At 39.1% G+C, this 23,683-nt stretch overlaps 1 protein-coding gene across 2 annotated transcripts; it reads right to left on the bottom strand.

Annotated features, from left to right (window-relative positions):
* Positions 1 to 1,058: 1,058 nt before the first annotated feature.
* On the bottom strand, positions 1,059 to 22,137 carry xpo1a (exportin 1 (CRM1 homolog, yeast) a). 2 transcript variants are annotated; one of them, XM_038278006.1, is made up of 25 exons: positions 21,513 to 22,137; positions 20,937 to 21,070; positions 20,464 to 20,565; positions 19,756 to 19,828; positions 19,534 to 19,595; positions 19,407 to 19,448; positions 19,111 to 19,292; positions 18,617 to 18,665; positions 18,405 to 18,524; positions 16,031 to 16,159; positions 15,742 to 15,900; positions 13,788 to 13,970; positions 13,539 to 13,677; positions 12,282 to 12,463; positions 12,037 to 12,193; positions 11,785 to 11,948; positions 11,571 to 11,705; positions 11,300 to 11,483; positions 11,105 to 11,211; positions 7,495 to 7,689; positions 7,236 to 7,404; positions 3,909 to 4,043; positions 3,663 to 3,822; positions 2,337 to 2,433; positions 1,059 to 1,211 (listed from the first exon to the last, which is right to left on the bottom strand). In XM_038278006.1, exons 2-25 carry the CDS (start codon positions 21,060 to 21,062, stop codon positions 1,065 to 1,067), a joined length of 3,198 nt encoding a protein of 1,065 aa, XP_038133934.1. In that variant the 5' UTR covers positions 21,063 to 21,070; positions 21,513 to 22,137; the 3' UTR covers positions 1,059 to 1,064. The 2 variants fall into 2 exon arrangements, with proteins under 2 accessions (XP_038133934.1, XP_038133933.1); XM_038278005.1 differs by having other exon boundaries at positions 19,407 to 19,451; positions 21,513 to 22,136.
* Between the last annotated feature and the right edge of the window lie 1,546 nt (positions 22,138 to 23,683).

Here is a 23,683-nt window from a genome sequence, read left to right as displayed (position 1 = left end):
ATGACATGTGTTGTAAATTCAGTCCCTCTGCCATGACATCACTAGCTGGTTTTTGATTCCGGTGATGTCATAACTCCCCAGTCAAAAAAAAATAATTGCCTAGTTTCTTAAAAAAAAAAAAAAATCCTACAGTGTTAAAACTTTTAAGCCATTTTTATTTAACATTTTCTATTATCTTGTTGCAATACAAAAATTAAATATTCAAAACGTATCTGAAGATTTACAGAAATATGAAACATGTGAAATATTAAGTTCAGATCTCTTTAATTCCAGCATTACATTAATGGCAGAAGATTAGGAAATAACCTAATAAAAGCCCCTGGCCCAATGGTTCCCTTTTTACTAAGGTAGGTGTGAAGACAAAAGATGGATAATCTGATTTAGTCCTGTGTTTAAAACGTGGAAGTGAATTTATGTGATGCTATGCAGACGTCTGCCTTTCAGCTGAATACTTTTAGGCGCCTAAATTAATTGGATGGACAGTTTAGACTTTGAACAGTTATTTTTGTAAAAATAGGCAACTTTATAATGTACTTGGAAAGATTAACAAACAGGATGAGCTGCACACAGCCCTCAGGTACATCCAGTAGCAGAAGCTCCGACCCATCAGATGACAAGGAGCAAGAAAAAAAAAAAAAGAACACAAAAACGAACGAGGGCGAAGCCATCAGAGCGACACATTCATTCTATTCAGTGCACAGAGCACATCTGAAACAAAAACAATCTTTGACATTAACGTGGCAAATGTTTTCACAATATATCTTACATATTAACAAGGAACAGGTGAGTAAAGTGAGGGATTAAAACGAACCTTTAATTTCTGTATCTTCAAGCAGATGTAAAATAACCGTGTTGCCAAAAGGAAACTTTAACAAATCATGTTAAACACAAAAACCCTTGTATAAAATAAGTTTATAAAGAAAAGAAAAAACAAACAAAACACGCCGAAACTGAAGTCAATTCTCATTTACATATAAACATCGATTTGGTCGACTTCCAAATGCACGTCCGTATTACCCCCAGATTGTCTTTCCAATCCAGGTCAAATACAAATTGTAGTTGCTTTAGTCGCACATCTCCTCCGGCAGCTCATGGGGGTTAAGTATTCCAGGAACAGACATCTGCAGCTTGTGTTTCTCCTCCTGGGCTTGGCGAAGAGCCGCTTCTCTCTCCTCCAGGAACAGATCCGTCGTGTCCTCACCAGCAAACTCCTGTCAGATCACAAGAGATGAAGATCAGCAATGATCCCACTCTGATTTCATGCGGTTCTGCTTTATCCTCATTCTGATCTGCTGTCATTTAGCCTTCAGGAATTAACACCCAGAAACGATACTAACTGGACGGGTTATTGATCCTAAAGTGTTGTTGAAAGTTTTTGGCTACTGTTGATTATAAATCTCTGGAATATTTGCAGATTAAAAGAATATCCCCTCAGACGACCATAACAGGTTGTCAAATTGTTTTGTATTCAATTTATTCATTTTGCATTTATTCTATTAGCATCTGTAATCCTGTTAGGAAAGCAGGTTCCAAGCTGAGGAGGAAAAGGGTGAATAACGAAAAATAAAAAACCCACAGATTTTCAGACAGGATTTTTTTATTTTTATTTTTAGAAATTTTCTAACTTTTGGGACAATATAGTCTGATAAAGAGTACATTTATATACATGTTTTAGCCAGAATGATTTAAATATGATTTCCCTACGACTTTAATATCTGCAGTGGCTGTGATGTCCTGACAGGTGTTTCCTCTGGTTTTGTCTTCTTCCCTCTCCTTTTGATCAATAGACTTTTCTTTTTTTTGTTGCATCTTATTTACAATTTCTTACTTTTTTCATTATTGTCTGATGTTAAAATAAATAAAAGCATAACACACTGATCATTTCGTAAAAAGGTGGCTACCCATAACAAGATACTTCTCAAACTGAGGGGATTCCAACACTGCCCACTTATTTATCTACTATTTATTTTCTGTCATGTGTAGCCTATTACTAAGCTTTCTGGGCCCAAAGGTTGTTTTTTTTTCTCCCCGTATTTTGCCGTATCATACATAACCTGTGATGCTGTGAGGACCTGTGAGGAATGTTTGTATTCTTTCTAATAAACAAGGTAATAAAAAAAAAAAAAAACGATCATGCATCCCTATTACCTGTGTATTTTATTTAGTGGGGGTGACAGAAAAACTGATGCGTAAAAACAGAAGATGAAGCACGTTTCCTTTCACCTTATAAGTTGGTGATACTTTAGGTAGATTTATCACCAAACTCCAATGATTTATTAAAACTTTTGGTTTCAACAGGACAAAGTGAAAGTGTTTAACATTCGTTGGTCGCTGACCTTAATCTGAACGAGGAAGTCCCTCAGGTGCTCCTTGAAGGCTGGGATGTCCTGATTCAGGCTGAACAGACCCGTAACAAACACCTTCACCTGGGCACTGGACAAATATTTAATCAAATCAACATTTACAGATATTTACCAGCAGTCAGCAAAAAAACAACTACAGGGAACCTCTGCAACAGTCAAAGCAGTTAGATTTCATATGTAAAAAAAGATTTTAAAATTAGAATACAAATTCCAGATTGCAATTTTTCTATTTCTTTCTATTTAAAAGTGAAAATTACAGTTGTTTATTTGACTTGAATCTCAAAAAAGAAAAAAAAAACTAATATGTATAGAAAACTATAAGTTATTTTATTCATGAAAATGTAACCTCCTCCAGTTTTCCTGGTTTCAGTTATGCCATTAAACATCTGATTAGTTCGGCCACATTCACACTGCAGGCTTTGATGCTCTTTTTTCTTTCGTTGTTTCTTTCTTTGCACAGGTAAACAGCACATTTCTTCTTCTACGCTTGCATTATCGGCAGAGCAGACACTGAATGCGCACTTTCGTCTGGTTTGGTCTGCCGCGGATTCCGTAGACTCGTGAATACGCTTTTAGGAAATCCTATACAATACTGTTTATGCTCTAAAAACATTCTAAATGACTTTGTTTCGAGTAAATTATGGACGCTACCCACTCAGGACACTTGGAATACATTGGACGAGCAGTATGGAGGAATATTGACACGTTTTTGTGGACTTTTATGGACCTTTCTGTCTCGGGCGCCATAGACCTCCATTATTTGAATGTCAGCAGACAGCAAGAAGCCTCCCAGATCTCCAGATGCATTTGAGATATCAAAAAAGTACTCCAGAGTGTTGTTCAGCATGGGGGTGAGTAGAAAATGAAGGCTAATCATGTTTTGGGTGTACTATTCCTTTAAAACCTCAATCTTTTCAAGATGGTTAAAAAAAATAACCGCTCTCCGCATAATCGTCTGTCATACTGTTTGTTTTTCTTGCTGCTTCTGCATAGCAAGAAGCAGAATACTGACCTATGTAATTCACTAATGGCGTTCAGGTCGGATGAATGCTACCTGGCCGTTCAGACAGGTTGCATTTGAAAAGATCAGAGTCGTATCGGATTCAGGACCAGATAGCCAAGTGGCCTGGGTCACATAGGAAGAAATCGAATCTGTGTTGTTCAGACAGCCATGAAAAGATCAGATACAGGTCACATGTGGGCCAAAAAAATCGGATTTGGATAACTTCAGGCTGCAGTATGAACGTAGCCTTAGATGAGAGCATGTTGATGTGGAATTGAACAAATGTGTTTTCTTACTCTTGTAAGTGAGGGAAGGCCATTTTGAGCAGGTTGGCGATGTACTCCTGAACATGCAGCTGGTTGTTGGTGGGGTTGGTGGTGCTCAGAGCAACGCTGACTTTCCCTTCTTCCACCAAGTTAAACATGTAGGCCAAGATGGTGGCGTGCATGGTCAGACCTTAGAGAAGGGAGGCTCATCAGTGATGGAAGAGCAGGAGCAATGAAAAGATGGAGTGTGATTTTCAGAAAAGAAACGCCTCATACCTGCGGTGTGAGACGTATCTGTGACCACGGAGAAAATGTGCTGCAGAATATCACAGAAGTATGTCTGGTAGAAGCTCTGAGCTGCTGCCTCTTCTGCAGACACGTTCTGCAGGAGTGTGAGGAGGATCTGTAGACCTGGAGACAAACATTTAACAGAAATATAAATAACCTTTCACCAAGGAAAACAAATGCAGGAGTATTTTTTGTTCCTTAATAACAGATGAACAGTTTTTATCCATTTTAAAATTTTTCACTCAGTCCCTCTAATTCAAATATGGCTCAATGGCATCGGTGGCTGAAGCAGATGGAGTTTTTATCTATATTTTAGGGTCTAAACAGCTAATCAGATTAATTATGATTTATGGATTATTTAAAGTCGTATGGAAGCAGCTGTTCCAACTGTTGCATTTCCGAATTCTCACGAGTGGTGCACGACTTTACACGAGTGAATAACGTGAATGTGATTGGTCGATTATAAAGGTGGGGGCATTGTTGTGGTAGAAGGTTGACAAGCAGGTCTGATTGTGGCCGGTGTCTCTAAAGCATCTTGCTAACCAGTTAGCATCTTAGTGCTAGCAGGTTCCCAATGGGAAATTCCATTGGGACCAAGTAGCACTAAATTGGTGACTTAGAAACGACACTGTCAAGGAACGCTATGGACAGCGGAAACATGCAAGAGGAGGAGAGTTTAGTGTCGGAGGTCGTGGATGAGTCTCCTCCGTCAGACGTTTTTTATTTAGAGGAGGAAAGCGGGGACGAAGATGTTGTGGAAGAGGACGCCAGGGCGGCAGAAGCTTGGTTTGGTGTAGAAGGCTTCCAGCCGTACATGTTTGAGCCCTTGCCTCGCAACGCTGCCAGTTCTGTTAGCTCTACGCCTGCCGAAGACACAGACGTCCATCCCCGTGAACACTGGGACAGAACTCAACGGGAAAGGAAATGATTCTGATTTCTTATTTCAACCGTTGTGTATATTAGCTGCGAAATATGAAACAAGATGTTACAAGATGATTGACAGATGAGCGTTGATATACGATTGGCCGAATTTGTGTGTTCAGGCTGACGTAGAACTAACTAGCCTGCATAAGATAATGAAAAAAGCCTCACAGATTTTAAGACAGGATTTCTTTAAAAAATAGAAATTTTCTAACTTTTGGGACAATATGGTCTGATAAAGAGTACATTTATATACATGTTTAAGCCAGAATGATTTGACATTTAAATATGACTTCCCTACGACTTTAAATAATTGTCAACTAATTTAGTAATCAGTAGTGAAGGGTCCAACACCGATGCGTTGTTGCACACATGGAGCCCATACAGCAAAACACTATTCGTGCGCGTATCGTTTCTAGAAAGTCATGTGACTGATACAGGGGTTGTTTCTAACGGAGTGACTCACTAAACTGTGCCTAAAAACATATGTCAACATAATGCATCTGCTACAAAAAATATCTCATCTTTATGGAGCAGCCTAAAAGGAACATTTAAGCGGTTTCATTTTAATTTTGTTGCTGTGTTATCCTTTTTCCTGTTAGTTATAACTCAACTTAAGTGAATTAAAGTTAATTTCAAATTATTTACTGTTTTTACTGTACTTATTGTTTTAAAAATATGATTGAAAACCCTAGTCCACAAGTAACCCTAACCCTCATTCACATTGTCCCCTACATTTCAAGTTATGATATATTTTTACATAATTTATTCGCTGCAGTTAAAAATATCAAAGATATTTCCAATTTAAACATAGATATGAAATACAATATAACATACAATAATTTAAATGATGTCATTGTACTAGGTCATCAAATCAATTCAGTTTAGTCTGTCTAATAAGCTGCCTGTAGTGTCTTTAAATGTCCAGCAGGTGTCAGTATTATGAGACAATATCAATGCAGCCTCAATACAGTTTTTCAATGTGTCCAAACGCTTCAAGATGCCTCATTAACCATCACTAGTAATCGGTTAATCGTTAACAGGTGAATAGAGATTGTAAATAATGCTTTTAACTGACAGAGTGACCCACTTAGAGTAGTAAAAAAAATATATATACATTTTGCATTTAACATAAAATTTTTATCTGTCATTATGCTCTATCCAGAACTCTTCAAGTAGAAAAGTTTGTTTCGCCTGGTTCAATTTTGTTAAAAATCTTCTTTAAGGAACCTTTGCTGCCTGATTATTAATCGAGAAACAATCGATAGATTAATCAATTTGCTAAATAATTGTTAGTTGTAGCCCCAAATAATTCCTGATAAATTAAGGTACGCATACATTTGCAAAAACAAGGAACACTGTATATATATTCTAATAACTTTTTCCTTCCCTTCATAGTGAAAAGGAGTTATTCTTTCCAATCAATTTTATGATAAAGTCACAAATCTGTTTTCAGTCCATCTATTCAAGTCAAATATAAACAGCAACTTTTTCGAATTTGACCAAACTGTTATTGCTGAGAACAGACTGAAGATTTTTTAATTTTTTGGAAGCCAGTCCCAAAAGATCTGCATCCCTTCTTAAAAAAGGCGTACTAGTAAATATCCAATTTTTTATTTATTATTTTAGCTCATGAGTACTTCTGGCCTCACTGCTTTGATTCACTTAAAGGGGAATAACTTTTTTTTTTTTTCCTTTCACATTGGCCCCATGATTTTACGTTATTACAGCATGTTCTAGTCACCCATATTATTTTGTCTCATTTGGAGCCTTTCTGAAGACATTCCTTTAGGTTATATCCAAGTATCATCTTCCTTTGGGCAACGACTTGAAGGCACAAACTAAACTGTTCATAATTTATCATTTATGGTACGCCATCATTCATAACATGTAGGTGAATCACTGTCTCCCAGACATCTGCGGTTATATTTTTATTTATATTTTTTAAAACAAAGCAGAGTGTGTATGACATCATCCGCACGCCAGACTGGAGTTGTGACAGGCAGCCCGGGTCACAGGCGGCTACATTCTACCCCTTCTATTCGTTCGGCTAGCTAATCTGATTCCATTTGGAGAGCGAGCTCATCTGTGGTAGCAGCACTAGACATCTTCCAGGCATGTGAGGAAAACTAGCAGCAGTTCAGCGAACAGGATGAATGAATGGTAGCTGGCACACGCTGATGTCATACACACTCTGCTTTGTTTTAAAAAATATATAAATATAAAATATATAACCGGGGATGTCAGAGGGACAGTGATTCAGATTATTATTATTTTTTTTTTATATGGCTCTTTGAGGAGTTTGGGTTCCCAACCCCTGACTTAACCAAAGGTTTGTCCACCTAGGATTTAATCAGTTTTAAATGTGTCATTTAAAGCAGTTTTAGCTCCAACCTGTGTCAGCAACGTTCCTCATCGTGTGCTTAAAGGCCCAGATGATGGAGTCTAGGATCAGTTTAAACTGGGCCGGTGCGATGGCCAGAAAGGCTGGGAAGCACTGGGAGGTGGCAGCTTGAAGCAGGTAGAAAAAATGGGTTCGATGTTCTGGGAACTCTTCAAAGTCCTAATAGATCAGAGGAAGTGTAACAAACTGGGATCAGCATCTCTTCTATTCATACGTTGCTCAGATTATTTCGCACACCGCCATACAGACCTTGTTGATCATGTTTAAAGTGCACTCGAAGACAGCATCGAAGATCTTTGGGATCTCGCCCGTAATGTGGACTCCCAGTTTGTTGACGATGGTTGCCATGGTGCTGAGGACCTCTGGCTCTCTTGCAGCAGGGACGTTCCTCTGGTAGTCAATGAGCACTGCCTCCAGCAGGGGGGGCACAAAGTTCTCTGCCACCTGAAACCACAGATTGTTTTTCTTCAGAACACATTTCTCTATCATCCATCTATGAAACTGATATTTAAGGGGAAATTTTATAAACTTTATTGTCCCATATTCCATTATGAGCAATTCATTGGGTTATTATGGCAGCAATTTGGATTAATCTAAACTACTTTGCTTTAGAGAAAACACTAATAGGCTTTCTGCCTAATATTTACTGAAATCTGCTAACAGATTACAATAAACCCTTAATATTTACCCATAATTCATCTTTCTGTTCTGTTTTTTTTAAATAGTTATTTTATTAATGCACATCAGCCCTAGTTTGAAAGAATCTCAGGCACTGTTTCTCAATATGTGTACTCATGAGCTCGTGTACTTGTGAAACGTCATCAGCCTCAGCCCTAGTACTGTTACAATTCACAAGAACAGCAGACCCAGAACGGACAAAGTCCCCGGATGTTGTTCTCGTCACTCTCTATTTACCCATCATGCATTGTGCAGACTTGTCCGTTCTTGAGATTGACAGCTGACCCAGCATGCAATGCGGCAGCAGCAGCTTTCAATGGAGTATTAAGTTAAAATATCTTTTTTTTCTGTTGCTTTTGTAAAGTACGTTTTAAGATCATTTTAGACGAGAATATTATACTTTAAAGCGTCACTATATGGTCCATTTACCGATTTAATGCGCAATTTAAAAAAAATTTCAGACGTTGAGAGGACCACAGCAACCAGCGGAGCTCCGAGGCCAACGGGAGCCAGCGCTAACCGCAGCCCGTCTGCAGCAGCTCTCTCTCAGCATAGCCGTGTGTGAACGACCGCTGGCTCTGATGGCGAGTTTTTTGTTTTATTTGGAAAAATTTTCATTTGATTTGTGTTTGTCTGACTGTGTTGATTATTATTCCCCCGCTAAATGAAAAAAGCAAGAATTTATTATTATTATCTAGAGACTATTAATAACAGGAGGTTAAATGCAGCTCCAGACGGAAGTAGATTTCTTACTAGCAACTGAATCTATCCATTATTCATCTACGTTGCAAAGAAACAGCTGATTCATCATGAAGAAAACCAAAACTGCTTACAAAATAAAAAGAAATAAACTGTTTTGTTTTCTTAAAAATCACCAAATGTTATGGACAACATTCAAGACAAAAGACAGCGACAAAAAGTAAAGAACTAGATAAAGTAGATGGGACAAAGGAAAAATAGAGAAATAGCTCCCAAGCTTACACTCTACGATTTATTTCAATTGTTGCACGCAGCTACAGCTAAAACATTACGATGAACCGGAATGTTTAAAAGTTCACAGCTCACGATGGACGTTCTCACATTGTGCGGCCCAACACTAACACTGTACATCTAAAAACCACGTCAGACTCAGTTCTGCAGTGAGATTGCGCTACTCGGACTCGTCTAGCAAAACGAGTAGAAGAGGAATATGAAGCTCACTAGAGTGGAACGCGCTACCATGGCAATTTGTGCAATTTAGTGCTGAAAGCCCTAAAAAGAAAAGGCGACAACGTATTTGGACAAAGACATGGCTGAGATGAAGCCTTTTAAAGCATGAATATTTGGAAACTAGGTTTTAAATTCTAATCGGGGTTTATACAGGAACAAATAACTCTAATTTAGTGCTCTTAGAAATTATTTTTTTAGTGCTCTTAGAAATTATTTTAATGCCAACACCATGATTCACACACACACACACGTGGTGTCACAATATCCTTGTGGGGACCTTCCATTGACTTCCATTCATTTCCCACTAATTTATATGGCCTAACCGTGACCCTTGCCCTAACCCTAACCATTACAGACAGATACCTATCCCTAAACCTAACCTAAACTCAATTCACACCTTAGTCCTAAACCTAACCCCCACCCCAAGAAGAGAAACTTTCCTTATGGGGACCAGTTGTTGGTCCCCATAAGTACGTATGAGTCCCCAAAATGTAGCATATTCCTAGGAAATTGTCCCCACCAGGTATTAAAGACATGGCCACACACACACACACAACTATATTAGGGGCGGAACGGTTCACAAAATCCACGGTTCGGTTCAATTCACGGTTTCGTGGTCACGGTTTTCGGTTCGGTTTATGTTGATCCCATAAATATTAATGAAATTAATGAAAAAATCCCCCCAAAAAATTAATGGATTGTTATTATTTTTAATGATCCGCAGAAACCCTGGATCATTTCCGCATGTTCTTGTGCTTTGAATTTAATCATCTGGCGCATGCCCTCTACGATCTCCAAGGAACTCAGAGCGGAGCGGACGGGAGCCACAGCGGAGGCTGTAGGCTTTGCTTTGTGCAGGCGGTCTGGAGCGCAGCGGAGCGCTGACGGAGTATGTGGGATTTCGGGGTTAGCATGACATGTTGGTCATGTTGCTGTTAGCATAAACAAAACGTGTTGCACAATGCTTGCACACTGTTGCACTTTTATCCACAACTTTCTTTCCGCCGTCATCGTAGGTCACTCTATAGGTCTGCTGTATGGGACCACTTTGCATTTAAAGTGCTGCTGGCGCGTCTTCCAACTCCTGTTCTTTCCCACTCGCCATACCCACACAATTCTCTACAACAACTGATTTTTTTCTGCTCGGCTACGCTGCTTTGCTTCTTCTTGTTTACTACTGGTGGTTGGCTTTGGTCGCAGTACCGCCACCTTCTGCTCTGGAGTGTACACACTTCGCCTATGAGAAAAAGGAGCAGCGCATGAACCGAACGCAACAAATGTGAACCGAACCGAGACAGTCGAATCGAACGGTTTTCATAAACCGTCCCATCCCTAATATATATATATATATATATATATATATATATATATATATATATATATATATATATATATATTTTAAAAAAAATTCCTTTGTCATCTTTACCGCTGACAGGCTGCAGCCATGTCCTGAATTCCTCGATTTCCAGCTACTTTTGCTGAAATTGGAATTTTCCCATTCTCTAGCCTTTTCTCCGCCTCAAGCTTCTTTTCCGAACATACAGCTATACGATCAACCCAAAGCAGTTCTGCACAGATATATCTGAAGAATTTTTTTTTATAAAATGTTTTAAATAAAGCATTTTAAATACCACAATAATCACATTTAATGAATTTCAATGCCAATTAATGCCTTAATGATTTTTTTAATGACCCGTGGAAACCCTGCTAATATTTTAGGTTTTTACCTTTTTATTTTAAAAAGCTTTTAAGACCTTTTAAAACTAAATCACTGAGTCGTTTCTCCCTCAGATGCAGTTTCTGCTTTAATGACTACAATGGTTTTATTTGAAGGCTAAAGTAGTTCCGCTCTAGTAGTTGTTTAGGCTTTTAGTTCTTAATGGTAAACATGCTTGAACTGAACCTTCACAGCAAGGATAATCTTGATAAACAATTTTTAGACAAATAAACAAATCCAAAGGGGCAGTCTCACCATCTGAGGGTCGTTGGAGCGACTGACCCAGCCTGAAATCAGTTTGAGCGTCTCCCTCTTGACCGTCCTCATACTCCTAATCAAAGGCTGCTTCGTCACCATCTCACCTACAGACATAAATAAACAGATGGTTTGTTCTAATGGCCTCTGGGATTTGTTCTGTCTGATAATGTAGAAGAGTGGAAAGCAGCTGACCGTTTGTCTGGACAGCAGAGGAAATGTTTTCGCTCAGGCATTTGTAGACGTTGAGCATATCCAGGTAGATTCGACCCAGTTGGACGACAAAAGGATGACCCACGGCTTTACAGGCTCTGACGTTGGTCTTCAAGATGCTGCCGAGCTGGCGGACCGTCTCGGCGTCCTTCAGGATGTCCACATTCTGCAGCACATGGTCCAAACCTCAGAATCAGTACCGTTACAGTAGTACCTATGGAGCTTCATAAAACTCTTCTGCTGAGGCCCTGACCTTGGTGGCTTGCTGGATTATGCTGTCCCAGACCTGGTTAGGAAGCAGCATGTACTTCTCTATGAGGAGCTCCAGGACCGCCTGGTCCGTCTGCGCTCCGATCATGTAACCCACCGCCTCATAGAACGTATGGACCTGCACAGTTGCAGTCAGACACCTGAGCTTGTTTCTCAGAAAGCGGCAGATATATAAAAGTGCTGATAATTCAACTGACCTGCTGAGGCTGCAGGTCACAGATGATGGTGTTGATGTTGTTGAGGATCTCATCAATGAAGGGCATCACCTCGCCCACCTGAACCTGGACAAAATGACGCCGGCACTTCTGAGCGATCTTGATGAACGTGTCACAGGCCATATCCTGCACACCATCATGGGTCTCTGCAGAGGAAACGTCCCGCAGGCAGAAGTCAGTACCTCGAAAGATTTATTCCGCTTTTAAACGGAAAACTTTCTCACTCGTCCTCACCGTGCATGAACTCAAACAGCTTGTTGACGACGGTCTTGAGGAACTTCCAGTGAGCTCGCAGGAAGCGAGGATACTGACCCACGATGTACATGATGTTGGATGCTATGATGGCCTTGTTATCCTTCCCTCTCTTCTGCTCACATAAGCCAAGCAGGTCCTGAACAAATCCCAGCAATTTAACAAGCTTCTCGAAGCGAGACGAGCGACTAGCTACCAAATAAACAGTTCCTCTACCGTTTGCCCACCTTGATCACTGTAACCAGAAACCTTTTCTCATCCTCCTCATGCATCGCCCCGCTTATAGACCCGATGGCCCAGCAGAGCATGTTCAAGTTCCTCCATGACCACTCAGTGCCGTTCACCTGGTTGTGGAGCTTCTCCGTCATGATTCGCTCAGTGTCTGCATAGTCCAGATGTGTCAGATATACTGCAGGATTCAAAGAGAGAGACGGGGAATAATGAATCCAGGGTGTAACAGCATGGATGAAGACATCTGAATCCAACCACATGTTTTATTGCAAATATTTAGAATTTTTTTTTTTTTTATTTCCTAACCGAGGAACAATACCAAATGCTAAACTAGGGATGGGAATCAAAAACCGGTTCCTGTTTAGAACCGGTTCCATGTGTCCTATTTCATGGCACCATTTGGCAGCTCGCTTAACGATTCTCTTAACAGTTCCAGGCAGCATGATTTACGTCACGTTTTTTTTTACGAAAGTCATGCACACGGCATTCAGTAAGCAAGTACGAGGTGACCAGGCGCAAGTCTAGAAAAACAAAACAAAAGCAGTCAAAGCGATCAAAAGATTGGCTTTATTTTAAGGAAGCGAAAGATGGCAACAAGCTGCTTTGTAATCATTGCAAAGTGGCGATTGCATCCGCAGGAGGAAATGCATCCAACATGCAGAAACACCTGCACACACAACACGGCATGCATTTTAACGGATGCCATGTTTTTTTGTACATCTTCCGGACAGAAGCTAAAGTTAAGACCCAAACGGAAGGCAACTATGGTGGTAAGTAGCTAGTTTTATATCACTGGCTGTGCTTAATGTGGTTCCTAGTAAATCATATGCCATTTCTGGAAATACACCAATTTCCTACCTCTCTTTCTTTTAAGGGAGTGTGCCTTTCTCGTTAGTCCAGCCCTTCATTGCTAGCATGTTTACTAAGAACTACTAGTAGCTGGAATTCTTACATGTTTCTAGCTATTGCATGGATGTAACGAAACATGCTACGAAGTTGCTCCGCAGTTCAGGGAGCGAGACGCTCGTTTATTTAAATCAGGGGGAGATGAGTTTATTTCCTGAAATTGTACCGTAATGCTTTTACATTAAATGGAATCGAATCAATTCCCAACCCTATGCTAAACATTCACTTACAATAATACTGATATAGTTCTGTCAACCATGAGGGAAGGGTAACTACTGCTGGTTGTTAGTCAGGTTAATATAAAACTGATGCCCATTTTGACCAAAATAATCCAATTATTGACTTACCCAGAGTTTCTCTCATATTCTTATACAGATTGATGGCATCCGTGTCCTTCATGAACTCTCTGACCACCTCACCCTGGTCGTTCTCCACCACCAACACCTCCTCTGGTTTGGCCATGCGGCTCACCATCAGCAAACGCACCTGCAAAAGGAAAACCATCGACGTAAGCAACACGTGAGCGACCCCCTCTGCGGCCAATCAGTTCCATGAACCCCATCAAACACAGCAACTTGTTTGACATGTAGCATCACCTGAGAAAGCACAGGCAGGTAGAGATGTCTTCGAGGTGGAACATCAGACAGCAGAGGGGTACTTGATGTGGAGAAGGGGCTCTCTCTGTACAACTCTGCAGCCAAGTGGTTCCAGTACTCCAGACAGATCTTGAAGATCTCTGTCTCCTCGACCTCCGAAACCAACAGCATGTAGTGAAGAGCCTGCAGATCAGAACGAGATGAAAACAAATGAATAAAACGAGTACAAAGAAAACTCTTCTGGGCTGTAATATCAGAATGGATCTCCTCATACAGGTGAAATTAGCCGGTAACACAGCAGCTTCGGTCCAATCAAAAGGTCAGAAATGGTTTCCCTGAAAACTTTCCAGAGATTTCAAACTTTTCAATCTGAACGCTGGTATGCAAACACAAGTATTCAGAACAAAAAATAATTAGGTTGACGAAACGTTATAGATGACCTTGAGGCTTCTCCTGCCCCACTCCTCCTGACTCCACAGGGCCATGAAGTTCATGCTGCGACAATCTGAACCCTTAACAACAACAAATATCCCTACACTCCCTTCAACAATCTGATGGTTTGGTATCAATTGGTCAAGGATTTCTCTTAAAGGAAAAGTCTGCTCATATTCAGAATTCAAACTTCTGAAAGTACTTTAAATATGAAATTATTACATAATGTTAGGGGTTTATTATTAAGAGTAATTTTCATGTGAATGTGCTTTACTGGAGGCATCAATGTTTGTCAAAGAACACTACTGCCACCTACTGGTTTGTGACGTCACGGTGCGGTATCGGCTGTTGATCAAGTCCCAGTGCTGTATCTGGTGTTTGTCACAACGCGCTATTATCCAAGTCATCTTGAAAACATTCTTCTTCCAAATGTTGGCTACATATTACGGGTTTTTTCTCTGGCCAGAAGTTCCATGGCAAATCCTCCCTCTTCAAGAATCGGAAAAGGTGAAATAATTTTTTTCTTTTTCACCTTTACCCGGTGTATTCCAACTAGAAACTGACATTTTTTCAGGAATCCCACGGGTCCTGGGATTCCCGTGGGATGGGAGTCAGTATTAGTAACGATCACGGGATTGGGACGGTACAGGATTAAACATTAACGGGAGCAGGCGGGAGCGGGAGCAAACCAATAGTGACTAAAAAAAAACTAGGATCAATGCCAAAAAATAAAATAGAAAAAAAAAAAAATCCAGTAATTGCGCTACCATTTTGTAGTTTTTTTCCTTCCAAAAAACTACACGACCCAATAACCAACAGTGCTTCCGCTCTGAGTTTTTCACCCGCGCTCAAAAACAACAAGAATGGGAGTGGTGCAGGAGCGGGAGTCATTCTGAATGGGAGCGGGATGGGAGTGGGAGTAATTTCACCAGGAGCGGGACGGGACAGGATTTAGATTTCTACTCTGGCCCGGGATCGGGACGGGACACAATTTTTTTCTGTGGGAGTGGGACGGGACAGGAGTGAAAATCCACTCCCGTGTCAGTCTCTAATTCCAACATCCAGCTGCCATGCACGTGGGCATTGTCAGTTTCACTATAGCTCTGGTGAATTTCAATGTTGAAGTCCTCTGGAAATCTTCAATAATTGTTGTTGATTGCAGATGTGTCTAGTAGTTCCCATTGATTTAGCTTGTAAAGCGGGGAGAATGGCGCTAGGCTTACCGCACCGTGACGTCACTGCTGGAAGATGGCAGGAGGGAGGGGTTACTATATTTGGGGAAAAATGGCCGCTCCCAGACTCAGTGTTCACGACGAAATTTATTGTTTTTTTTTTTGTTTTTTGTTTTTTTGTTTTTTTTTACTGATTAACACTAAATTCATTAAATCACCTGAAACTTATTAGTTTTAGGTATAAATAATAATCAATTGATTATTCCTTGCAGGCTGGACTTTTCCTTTAAACAAGCAGAATACAAACCAATGCAAAGTAAAAACAACTTTTTGGGGTTTGCCGTTCTGACCTCCATGAGTGTCTCACGCAGGTTGGGTCTTTTCTCCACCAGCTGCCCGTGTTCTTTGAGGAAGGTGCAGAGGAACAGACTCAGATTCTGGATAAAATTCTGCTCGTCATCTTTCCCGTTGGCGTATGCCAGTTTGATGTTTGTGTTCAGCGGCAGCATCTGATCAAACAAAAGCAAATATTTTCACTTTATTGACATGGGAATGGTCAGTAAGGTGTAATCGTGCTGTAAAATCCACAGCAGTAAAATGCTGGTTTGGAGCGAAGTTTTTCTTACTGTTACTACAGACCTGTTTGAGCTGAGACATGGTGGAGGTGAACAGGTTGATGAACGGCTCCTCGTACTGGTTGACACTCACTCCGGCAATCTCAGTCAAACATTTCAGCGTCACGTTTCGAAACATGGGAACGTTGAGAAACTGAAGAAGGAAAGTAGAAAACTCTGGGATTGATAATGACTGGTTGGTATTGCTTCTATAAAGTAACGTCATTATCCAGAACTTTTTCAGTTCCTTAAAAACTTCAGTTTGGGTTTTTTGGGCGAGCAACATTTGTCTATTTTATTATAATCCACATACAGTGGAATCCGCTTATAGCGATCACGGATATAATGATCAATCGCTTATATAGATTAAAAGACTTGGGACAGAATCATTTCTATGCAAATGCTGTTTATAGTAATCAAGAAATCAGTTTATAGTGTTCATCTTTGGCCATTTTATGAATGTAGAAATGTGTAAAAATAATTATGAATGTATACTTGTTAGGGTTGTCAAAAGTATCGAAACTCAAAAAAGTATCAATACTGAAATGTTGTATCCAGATACAATACTCGTTTTTAAAAGTATCGATACAGTGCTACCACCAGTGGCACCTAAGCAGTCATTCATCTAAAGTGCAGAATAGAGGACAATGCACTTTCAGAACACTGTGTGATTGAATAATTCTGTGCACTTTTTAGTTTCAGACTTTTTTTTTGTAAGAGGTGCAGCTGCTGAGAAATATTTTTGTTTCTTAACCGGTTTGGCTAGTGTCATTGTTATGTGTGCAAAGCATAGCCAAGGAAAGAACACTTAATTTGAATTTTATAAGTTTTTTATCAAGCTTGCTTAATATTATGCACAGCATACAACCTTTATTGTGTTTATTTATTGTATTTTATTTATTAATAAAAATATTTCTGTAGACTTTTGGAGTCTTTGTTTTTATCCTTGTGGTATCGAAAATGGTATCGAGTATCGAATATTTTCCTTAGTATTGGTATCGAGTTGAAAAGTTTAGTATCGTGACAACCCTAATACTTGTACAAAAATTATTTTAAAAGTACGTGTAGATCCATTCCTACTGGTTTAATGTAGCCAAAGAGATAAATTGAGCACAATTTAAAAGTTACATATCTAGGCAATTTACCAACTGAACTGAACACCCAAGATAAGTGCTTTCTATAAATACTGCTGGTAGCAGGAAAGAAATCAATAACAAGAAAGTGGCTTAGTGGCAGCCCACCGACTTTGTGTGACTGGTCAGACGGTAGAAGAAATATGTGAGATGGAAATGCTTACATTCTCCATAAGACTCCAGGAAAACAAATTCCATAAATATTTAAGGCTCTCTACATACTCTGTAACCTATACACCTAAAAATAGTTCATAATTAATTTTTTTCCCCGTGTTGTATTTTCGTACCCCTCCCTTGGTGACCTCTCTATTTTCATTGCCTTTCACTGTGTTCGTTGCAATTTTGTTTATTCATTTATTTTCCTTCTTTTTTTCTCTCTCTCTCTCTCTCTATATATATATATATATATACACACACATGTTAATTAACACCTTTTATCATGGTTATATTGCCTCTTTTTTGTGTTGGGTGTTGTATTCTGGAAAAACTTATCAAAAATAAAGTACAAAAAAAAAGTATGTGTAGCCTAGTTATTTTATTTTTTTTTTACTTCCCTGATTCCTTTCTGGGCGTCTACTTCTGCCTAGCTAGCTCGGAGATACAAGAGCGCTTTGGTGCAGGTACCAGTGCTGCCCATAGCGAGGGGGAGGATGAGGATGAAGAAGATTAGACTGCTGTCTCTTCCAGAGCTTTCTCAGAATTTGCGTTTAAAAGACTGGTCTCCTGCATGTTGGTTTCAAAAACTTTGACCTTTAACATCGTTTTGAAAAAGAAGTGAAGTCTGTGTTGGACAACACTCTGATCCAAGGAACCATGGATCAACATGTGAAGTGATTATTTAATGCGGCGCAGCAGATCCACAACACAAAACAGAGGTAGGCTAGCTTTAATTTTATGTAGCCTACGCAGTTATCTGCTATGTTGTTGTTCTATGAAACCGTTTCAAACTTTATTTTCAGACATGTTAGGAAAAAAATGCACAGGCGGCACAGCGGAGTACCATGCAACTGTAAACTTGCATGGTACTGCGATAAAATTCAGTAAATGCGGAAGCTATCCATTTCATTACATTTTTCTAATTGAAAAAAACATAAAAATGACATTTAGATGATATTCTGCATAAAAAAATAAGTGAAATAACAGTAAATTTGGTTTCAATAATCAACTTCTTAGTGTTCAAAATGGCTCTGGAACAACGTGATACTATAAGAGGATTCCACTGTAATAAATTGGAAGGAGCTGCTGATTCATGCTGCCTGGTTTTACCTTGAAGACCAGTGTGCTGATGAGTTTCGTCTCAAAGATGTATCCTAAAGGAATCCAGTTCAGAAAACGAAGCAGAGTCTCCAGGGTGGCGTGGACCAGTGGTGCATTTTGGGAGTTTTCCTACACAAAAAATCAAACATCAACATAAGAGTGTTTAGAGGTGATAGTTAACAAAAAAAAACCCTGAGAGATCTCCACTCTTTGGACCTTACCATCACAAACTGACACAGCTGGAATATCTGAGAGAACTCGTTGCACATGCTAAAAAAAATTAAAAAAAAATACAGAAAAAGACCTTTTAATGTTTCAGGATAAAATAAAACAAACTTTGTTATTGACAGACATCCTTAGGAGCTGATCCCGCTACCCGGACTAAGTAATTTAACTTATTTTATTACATTACAAGAGCAAAAAAAAAAACTTGTTTACGGCTATATGATCTTGAATCAAATTCAACCAGCTTAGCTAAGAATTTAACTAAAATATTAACAAGCAGGGGGGAATTGTTTCTGCTTATGTACATTTTAGAGACTTGGTGATGAGGTTTAGATAAAAAGAGAAACACTTGACATGCCGAGCAGCAGAGGTACCAAAGATAAAGCCATAGTTATTAAATAAAATGTAGAAGTAAAATGTTTTAAGATGTAGTGACATTATGATCAGCTGTGATAAAAACATCAACATAAATCAGTTTGAAATCAATAACCTGTCTTTCAGGTGTTTGGCTTTGACTTGCGTAATCTGGCCACTGGAGAAGTCAAACACTTCTTCGCTGAGGAGCTTCAGGATGATCATGTTGTTCTGACAGAGGCTTTCGCTGGTCCGACTGGCACCAACGATATCGCTGATGAAAGTGGGCCAGTGTTTGGGCCATTCTTGTTTCAAGATCTAAGATAAACCCAAAAAAAGAAACAATAATTAGGGAAATAAAAAAATTGCCATCAAAAACCCAAGAATAGAAAAGTTATTTTGTCTTTCTACCGACGGAAATCAAATGATCACCTGTACGAGGATCATGTTGAGCTTTGAAATGTACACCCCTTCCTTCTGCAAAACAAATTTCATAAATACTGAAAGACCGACACATGGTTAGTGAAGACTAAGATTTTTACAATGTAAACAACTTTACCTCCATGTTTGCAGGATCAGAGGAAGTCTTGATAATCAAGCCGACGACATACTTCTTGATTCCTGAAAAAGACGCAATTAGAAGAAGTATACCAGGAAAGCAGCACTGCAGAGAAAACACAGATCTGCTTTGGAGAAAATCATGGATGGAAACCACAGGCTATAAGAACAAGTTGCTTATGATGCCTAAAACCTTTTTTTTTTTTATGTCAGAAGGATTCACCTTCACACTGATGTCTTGGGAGAATCTTCCAACGTGTTTTGATGACGGCCTCCAGAATTTGGAGCGCATAATACTAAAAGGAAATAAAAGATAATTTAAATTAAATCATTTGAAGCAAATGAATCACTGCAGTTTGGTCGAAAACCACAAACTCAACTGGATTACAAAAAAGAAATAAACAGAAAACACAAATCAAACAAAATAAAACTTATGTTTATCACCTACTTGATTAGTGAGTAAAATCTTCACATAAGCTCCACCTTTACTTCTAATTAACTGTAACTTAAGTATTTGCATGGCCAAATGCAAAAGAGACAAATAAAAATGGCCACCATTAAATTCTGATATAGGCAAACACAAAGCACTAAAACTTCAAGTGGTGCAAACAATACTGCAAAAATAACCCTTCATTTTTAAATGAAAAAATAAAAAACAAATCAAACTTTATTGATCTCACAATAGAGAAATTAACTCTGCATTTAAGCCACTCCCTCCAGGGAGCAGTGGGCTGCCACTGTGCAGCGTCCAGGGAGCAATCGAGGGGTAAGGGTCTTGCTCAGAGAGCCAGGCTGTGGGGTTTCGAACTCACAATATACTCACCCTATACTCTAACCACTAGGCTGCCACTCCCCCTTATGTAATTTTCACATTCAATATGAAGAATTGATGATCACACATTATGAATATCGACACATATCTAGTTCATACTTTGGTTTTCATATTCTGAGAGAATTCCAGAATGGTGTCAACCCTCGTCCAGGCATCAGGATGGTCCTTCAGGTTTGTTAGCACTTCTTGAGCCACTCGTTGCTACAAAAAGAAACATGAAAAGCACTTTAACACAGAACATCAAGAGATCTCTACTACTCTCTCAATCACCCTGACAGCCCCCCCCCCCCCAAAAGTCAAATTAGATAATTTCTTCAATATAGAAATAGGCAAAAGTTCAACACTAGAAGCTAGCGATGCTCAGAAAATGTAAGTTCATCAATGAACGATAAGGTAAGGAACAGAGGATGGACACAAGACAATTAAAAAAACAAAAGGAAAAGAACAAACATACAATGAAGGAAAGGAGGGGGTATGAGGAGGAGAATAGAAATGTCCTAGATCTAAAAAAGCTGCATGCTTTTCCAGCCTGCAGAGGAACCCAGATGTAGCAGACTGAAACAGGCCCTCACCTGGGTACCGATGTCATGGTACATGGAGTTGACAACAGTGTCTAACAGATTGATGTCAAGTTTCTGATTGAAGTCCAGCAACTGTCTGGCTGGATGATCGGCCAACATTGTCATTTCTGCTGGCATAGAGCTTCCTGTAAAGATGAGAGGCATCATTTTTCACTTTAAAAATTCCTAAAATCCTCAATATCACTTTATTTAAGACAAATGAAATAAAAAATTTTCATAAGTCCCATATAAGGCTTAAATGGGAAAGGCCTCGGTTAAATCAGCCATTTTTCAACTAAAGTGACAGCTAGTAAAAATAGAATAGACGGTTTAATGGGAAACTACGCCCCCTGCTGGGTAGACTGGGAACATCGAAAAGAATTTAAACCAAATTCTGTGTTTAATACCATACAAAAATATTATAGGCTGAAAACATTGCTTATATTTTAGTTATGTTTCTATTGTATTTCCTATTATTATGATACAACATGAAATAAGCTTTAAAGTTTTATTCTGAAACTCGCGGAAGCTAATCGTAGCGCATGCGAAGTCAACCATTCAACTTAACAATGCTCGGGATTTACTCACCTGGTTTGTGCTGTCCACTTGTCGTAAAACTAGTGTTGTGGTAATTGTCCTGTAGCTGGACGCCGAAATGCTCTGAGCCTCAGTGCGTGAAAGGCAGTATGAAGCGTTATCTCATTGCAAACACTGATGCTACACTTCAGCTAGCACTCACAGGCTAAATGCTAATGTTAGCTTCCGGAGATGACACAAAGCAACCAACGCCAAGTTAAAATAGCTTTACACAGTCTACTTCGACTTACTTTAAAACTAGAAATGTCGGATAATCCTTCTTTTCTCCAATCACTATGAAAATTGTGCCTATTTTCAGCTATCAGTTACTAAACCCGACTGATAATAGAAAAGTCATTGATGATTAAGGACTACAGGCTAAATCCTTCAGCTAAGCTAACAGCAACAAATTCACGGAGTCAAAGATGGAACGATATTCCGAGTCAAAATCACGAATTGAAATAGTCTAGTTTTATTTCTGATCCTGTTTGCACATTGTGCGACAGCAGAGATGTATTAGGTCGTGGAAAAGTGCGCTTCCTCTAAGCTCATGCTTCCAACAGCAGACCGGTTAGAACCGGTTGAGACCGGGTTATTCATTCTCGGTCTTTCGGCCCGCCGAGCGCCGCGTAAAATTTGGATCATGTACCCACCCAGAAACGACGCCATTGGTTGAGTCGCTGCTGGCGTCAAACGATGGAGTAGGCGGGGTTATTCATCACGGGGGGATGGGGGGGGGGGGGGGGTTGGGGGGGGGGTGCTGTCTGTCTTCTTCTTCTTCTTCTTCTTCTTGTTTTCTATTATGACGGATCGCAAGCAACTTGGTGCATACCGCCACCTACTGTACATGCGTGTGTAGCAACATTACTTTACATTAATTTTTAAAATTTTGTATTCTGTAGATAAATAAATAATGCTTTCCTTAATCTATAAATATCCTTTATATTTCCTTCATTTCCCCATATTCCTTTAAGACTCAATTCTTGGCCTGTCCTTCCAACCATTTTTCTCAATGTCTCCCTTTCATGTTCATAAGTTTTACAGTTCATCAGCATGTGTTTTACATTTCTTTTTCTCCACATTTATTCACATTTATCATTATTTTTCATCTCTATTAAATATAAATTGTCATTTAAATAGGTATTACCCGCTCTTAATCTGATCATTATTACTTCTTCTACTACTACTTCTTCCCTTTTGTTTTGTCATTAATGATTCTATTTAATACTGATTTCCTGTACCTTAAATAATCCTCTTCCTTTTCTTATCTTCATTCCAACTCTTTTGCCAATTTTTCCATTTTTTTTACTCTTAATAAGTGATTTAGCTTCCCCTTTCCCAAAAGGAATTGTAATCATTATTGCTCCCTCTAAAGCCTATATAATCTAAATAGACTGTGCTGGATTTCTAATACTAAATCTTCTCTATCATTTCCTTCTTCCTATATACTTTCTATGGAATCTGTACAGACCACCACCCTGTCTGGTCTAACCTCCTCTACCCATTGTAAGCTTAGTATAACTGCCACCATTTCTGCTGTGAAAACAGATAGTTGATCTGATGTTCTTTTAGAAATATATATTTTAAATTCTGGTATCTGTTCCGACACATCCTTTTAAATTCTTAGAACCATCTGAATATATTTTAATGTAGTTTTAATATGAGTTTCTTGAATATATATCAGTCTTTATCCCTATTTCATTTAAATTCCAATAATTTTTCATTTTAAGAAGTCTCAGGTCTACATTTAACTCAGGGAATAGCCATGGAGGAATAACACTAATCGGATTAAACTGAGCTCATTTCTGATCTTCTAATCCATATTCTTTAATCAATTTGCTTATAATCCATCCAAATCCCTTACTATGGAACTTTGAATATCCTCAACAGTTTTGTAGAATTGCTGCAGTTACATTTTCATCCAGTAAACTAGAGCTAATTTATATTTCTTATTTCCAATGGAGTCTCTCCAGTCTCTATTAAAATCTAGGGTCTACCTGGACTGGATCCTTTGAAGTCTGTTAAAATAAGGTTACCGGAAGAGTTTTGGCTGAGGATTCAAACAGGTCTATCCTTCCTTGGCTTTCACCGCCGTATACTCTGTCGCCTAGCAACCATTAGAGTTGACACACTAAGCAGGAAAAGCATCAATACCGAACTTTCCAAACTGTTTCTTTTTCATT

The sequence above is a fragment of the Cyprinodon tularosa genome, unplaced genomic scaffold (assembly GCF_016077235.1).
Source record: "Cyprinodon tularosa strain WSP-4 unplaced genomic scaffold, ASM1607723v1 ctg137, whole genome shotgun sequence".
NCBI classification, from domain to species: domain Eukaryota; kingdom Metazoa; phylum Chordata; class Actinopteri; order Cyprinodontiformes; family Cyprinodontidae; genus Cyprinodon; species Cyprinodon tularosa.
This window is presented reverse-complemented; position numbering and strand designations above follow the sequence as displayed.

What these genes read in the sequence shown, in the direction of transcription:
- xpo1a (XM_038278005.1), bottom strand. Translation starts at nt 21,062, where the DNA reads ATGCCAGCAGAAATGACAATGTTGGCCGATCATCCAGCCAGACAGTTG. An exon ending in AGCTGTGTCAGTTTGTGATG is followed by an intron (nt 18,525 to 18,616) that starts GTAAGGTCCAAA and finishes TTTTTTGTGTAG; the next exon opens with GAAAACTCCCAAAATGCACC. An exon ending in GCTGTTTGAGTTCATGCACG is followed by an intron (nt 11,949 to 12,036) that starts GTGAGGACGAGT and finishes TTTCCTCTGCAG; the next exon opens with AGACCCATGATGGTGTGCAG.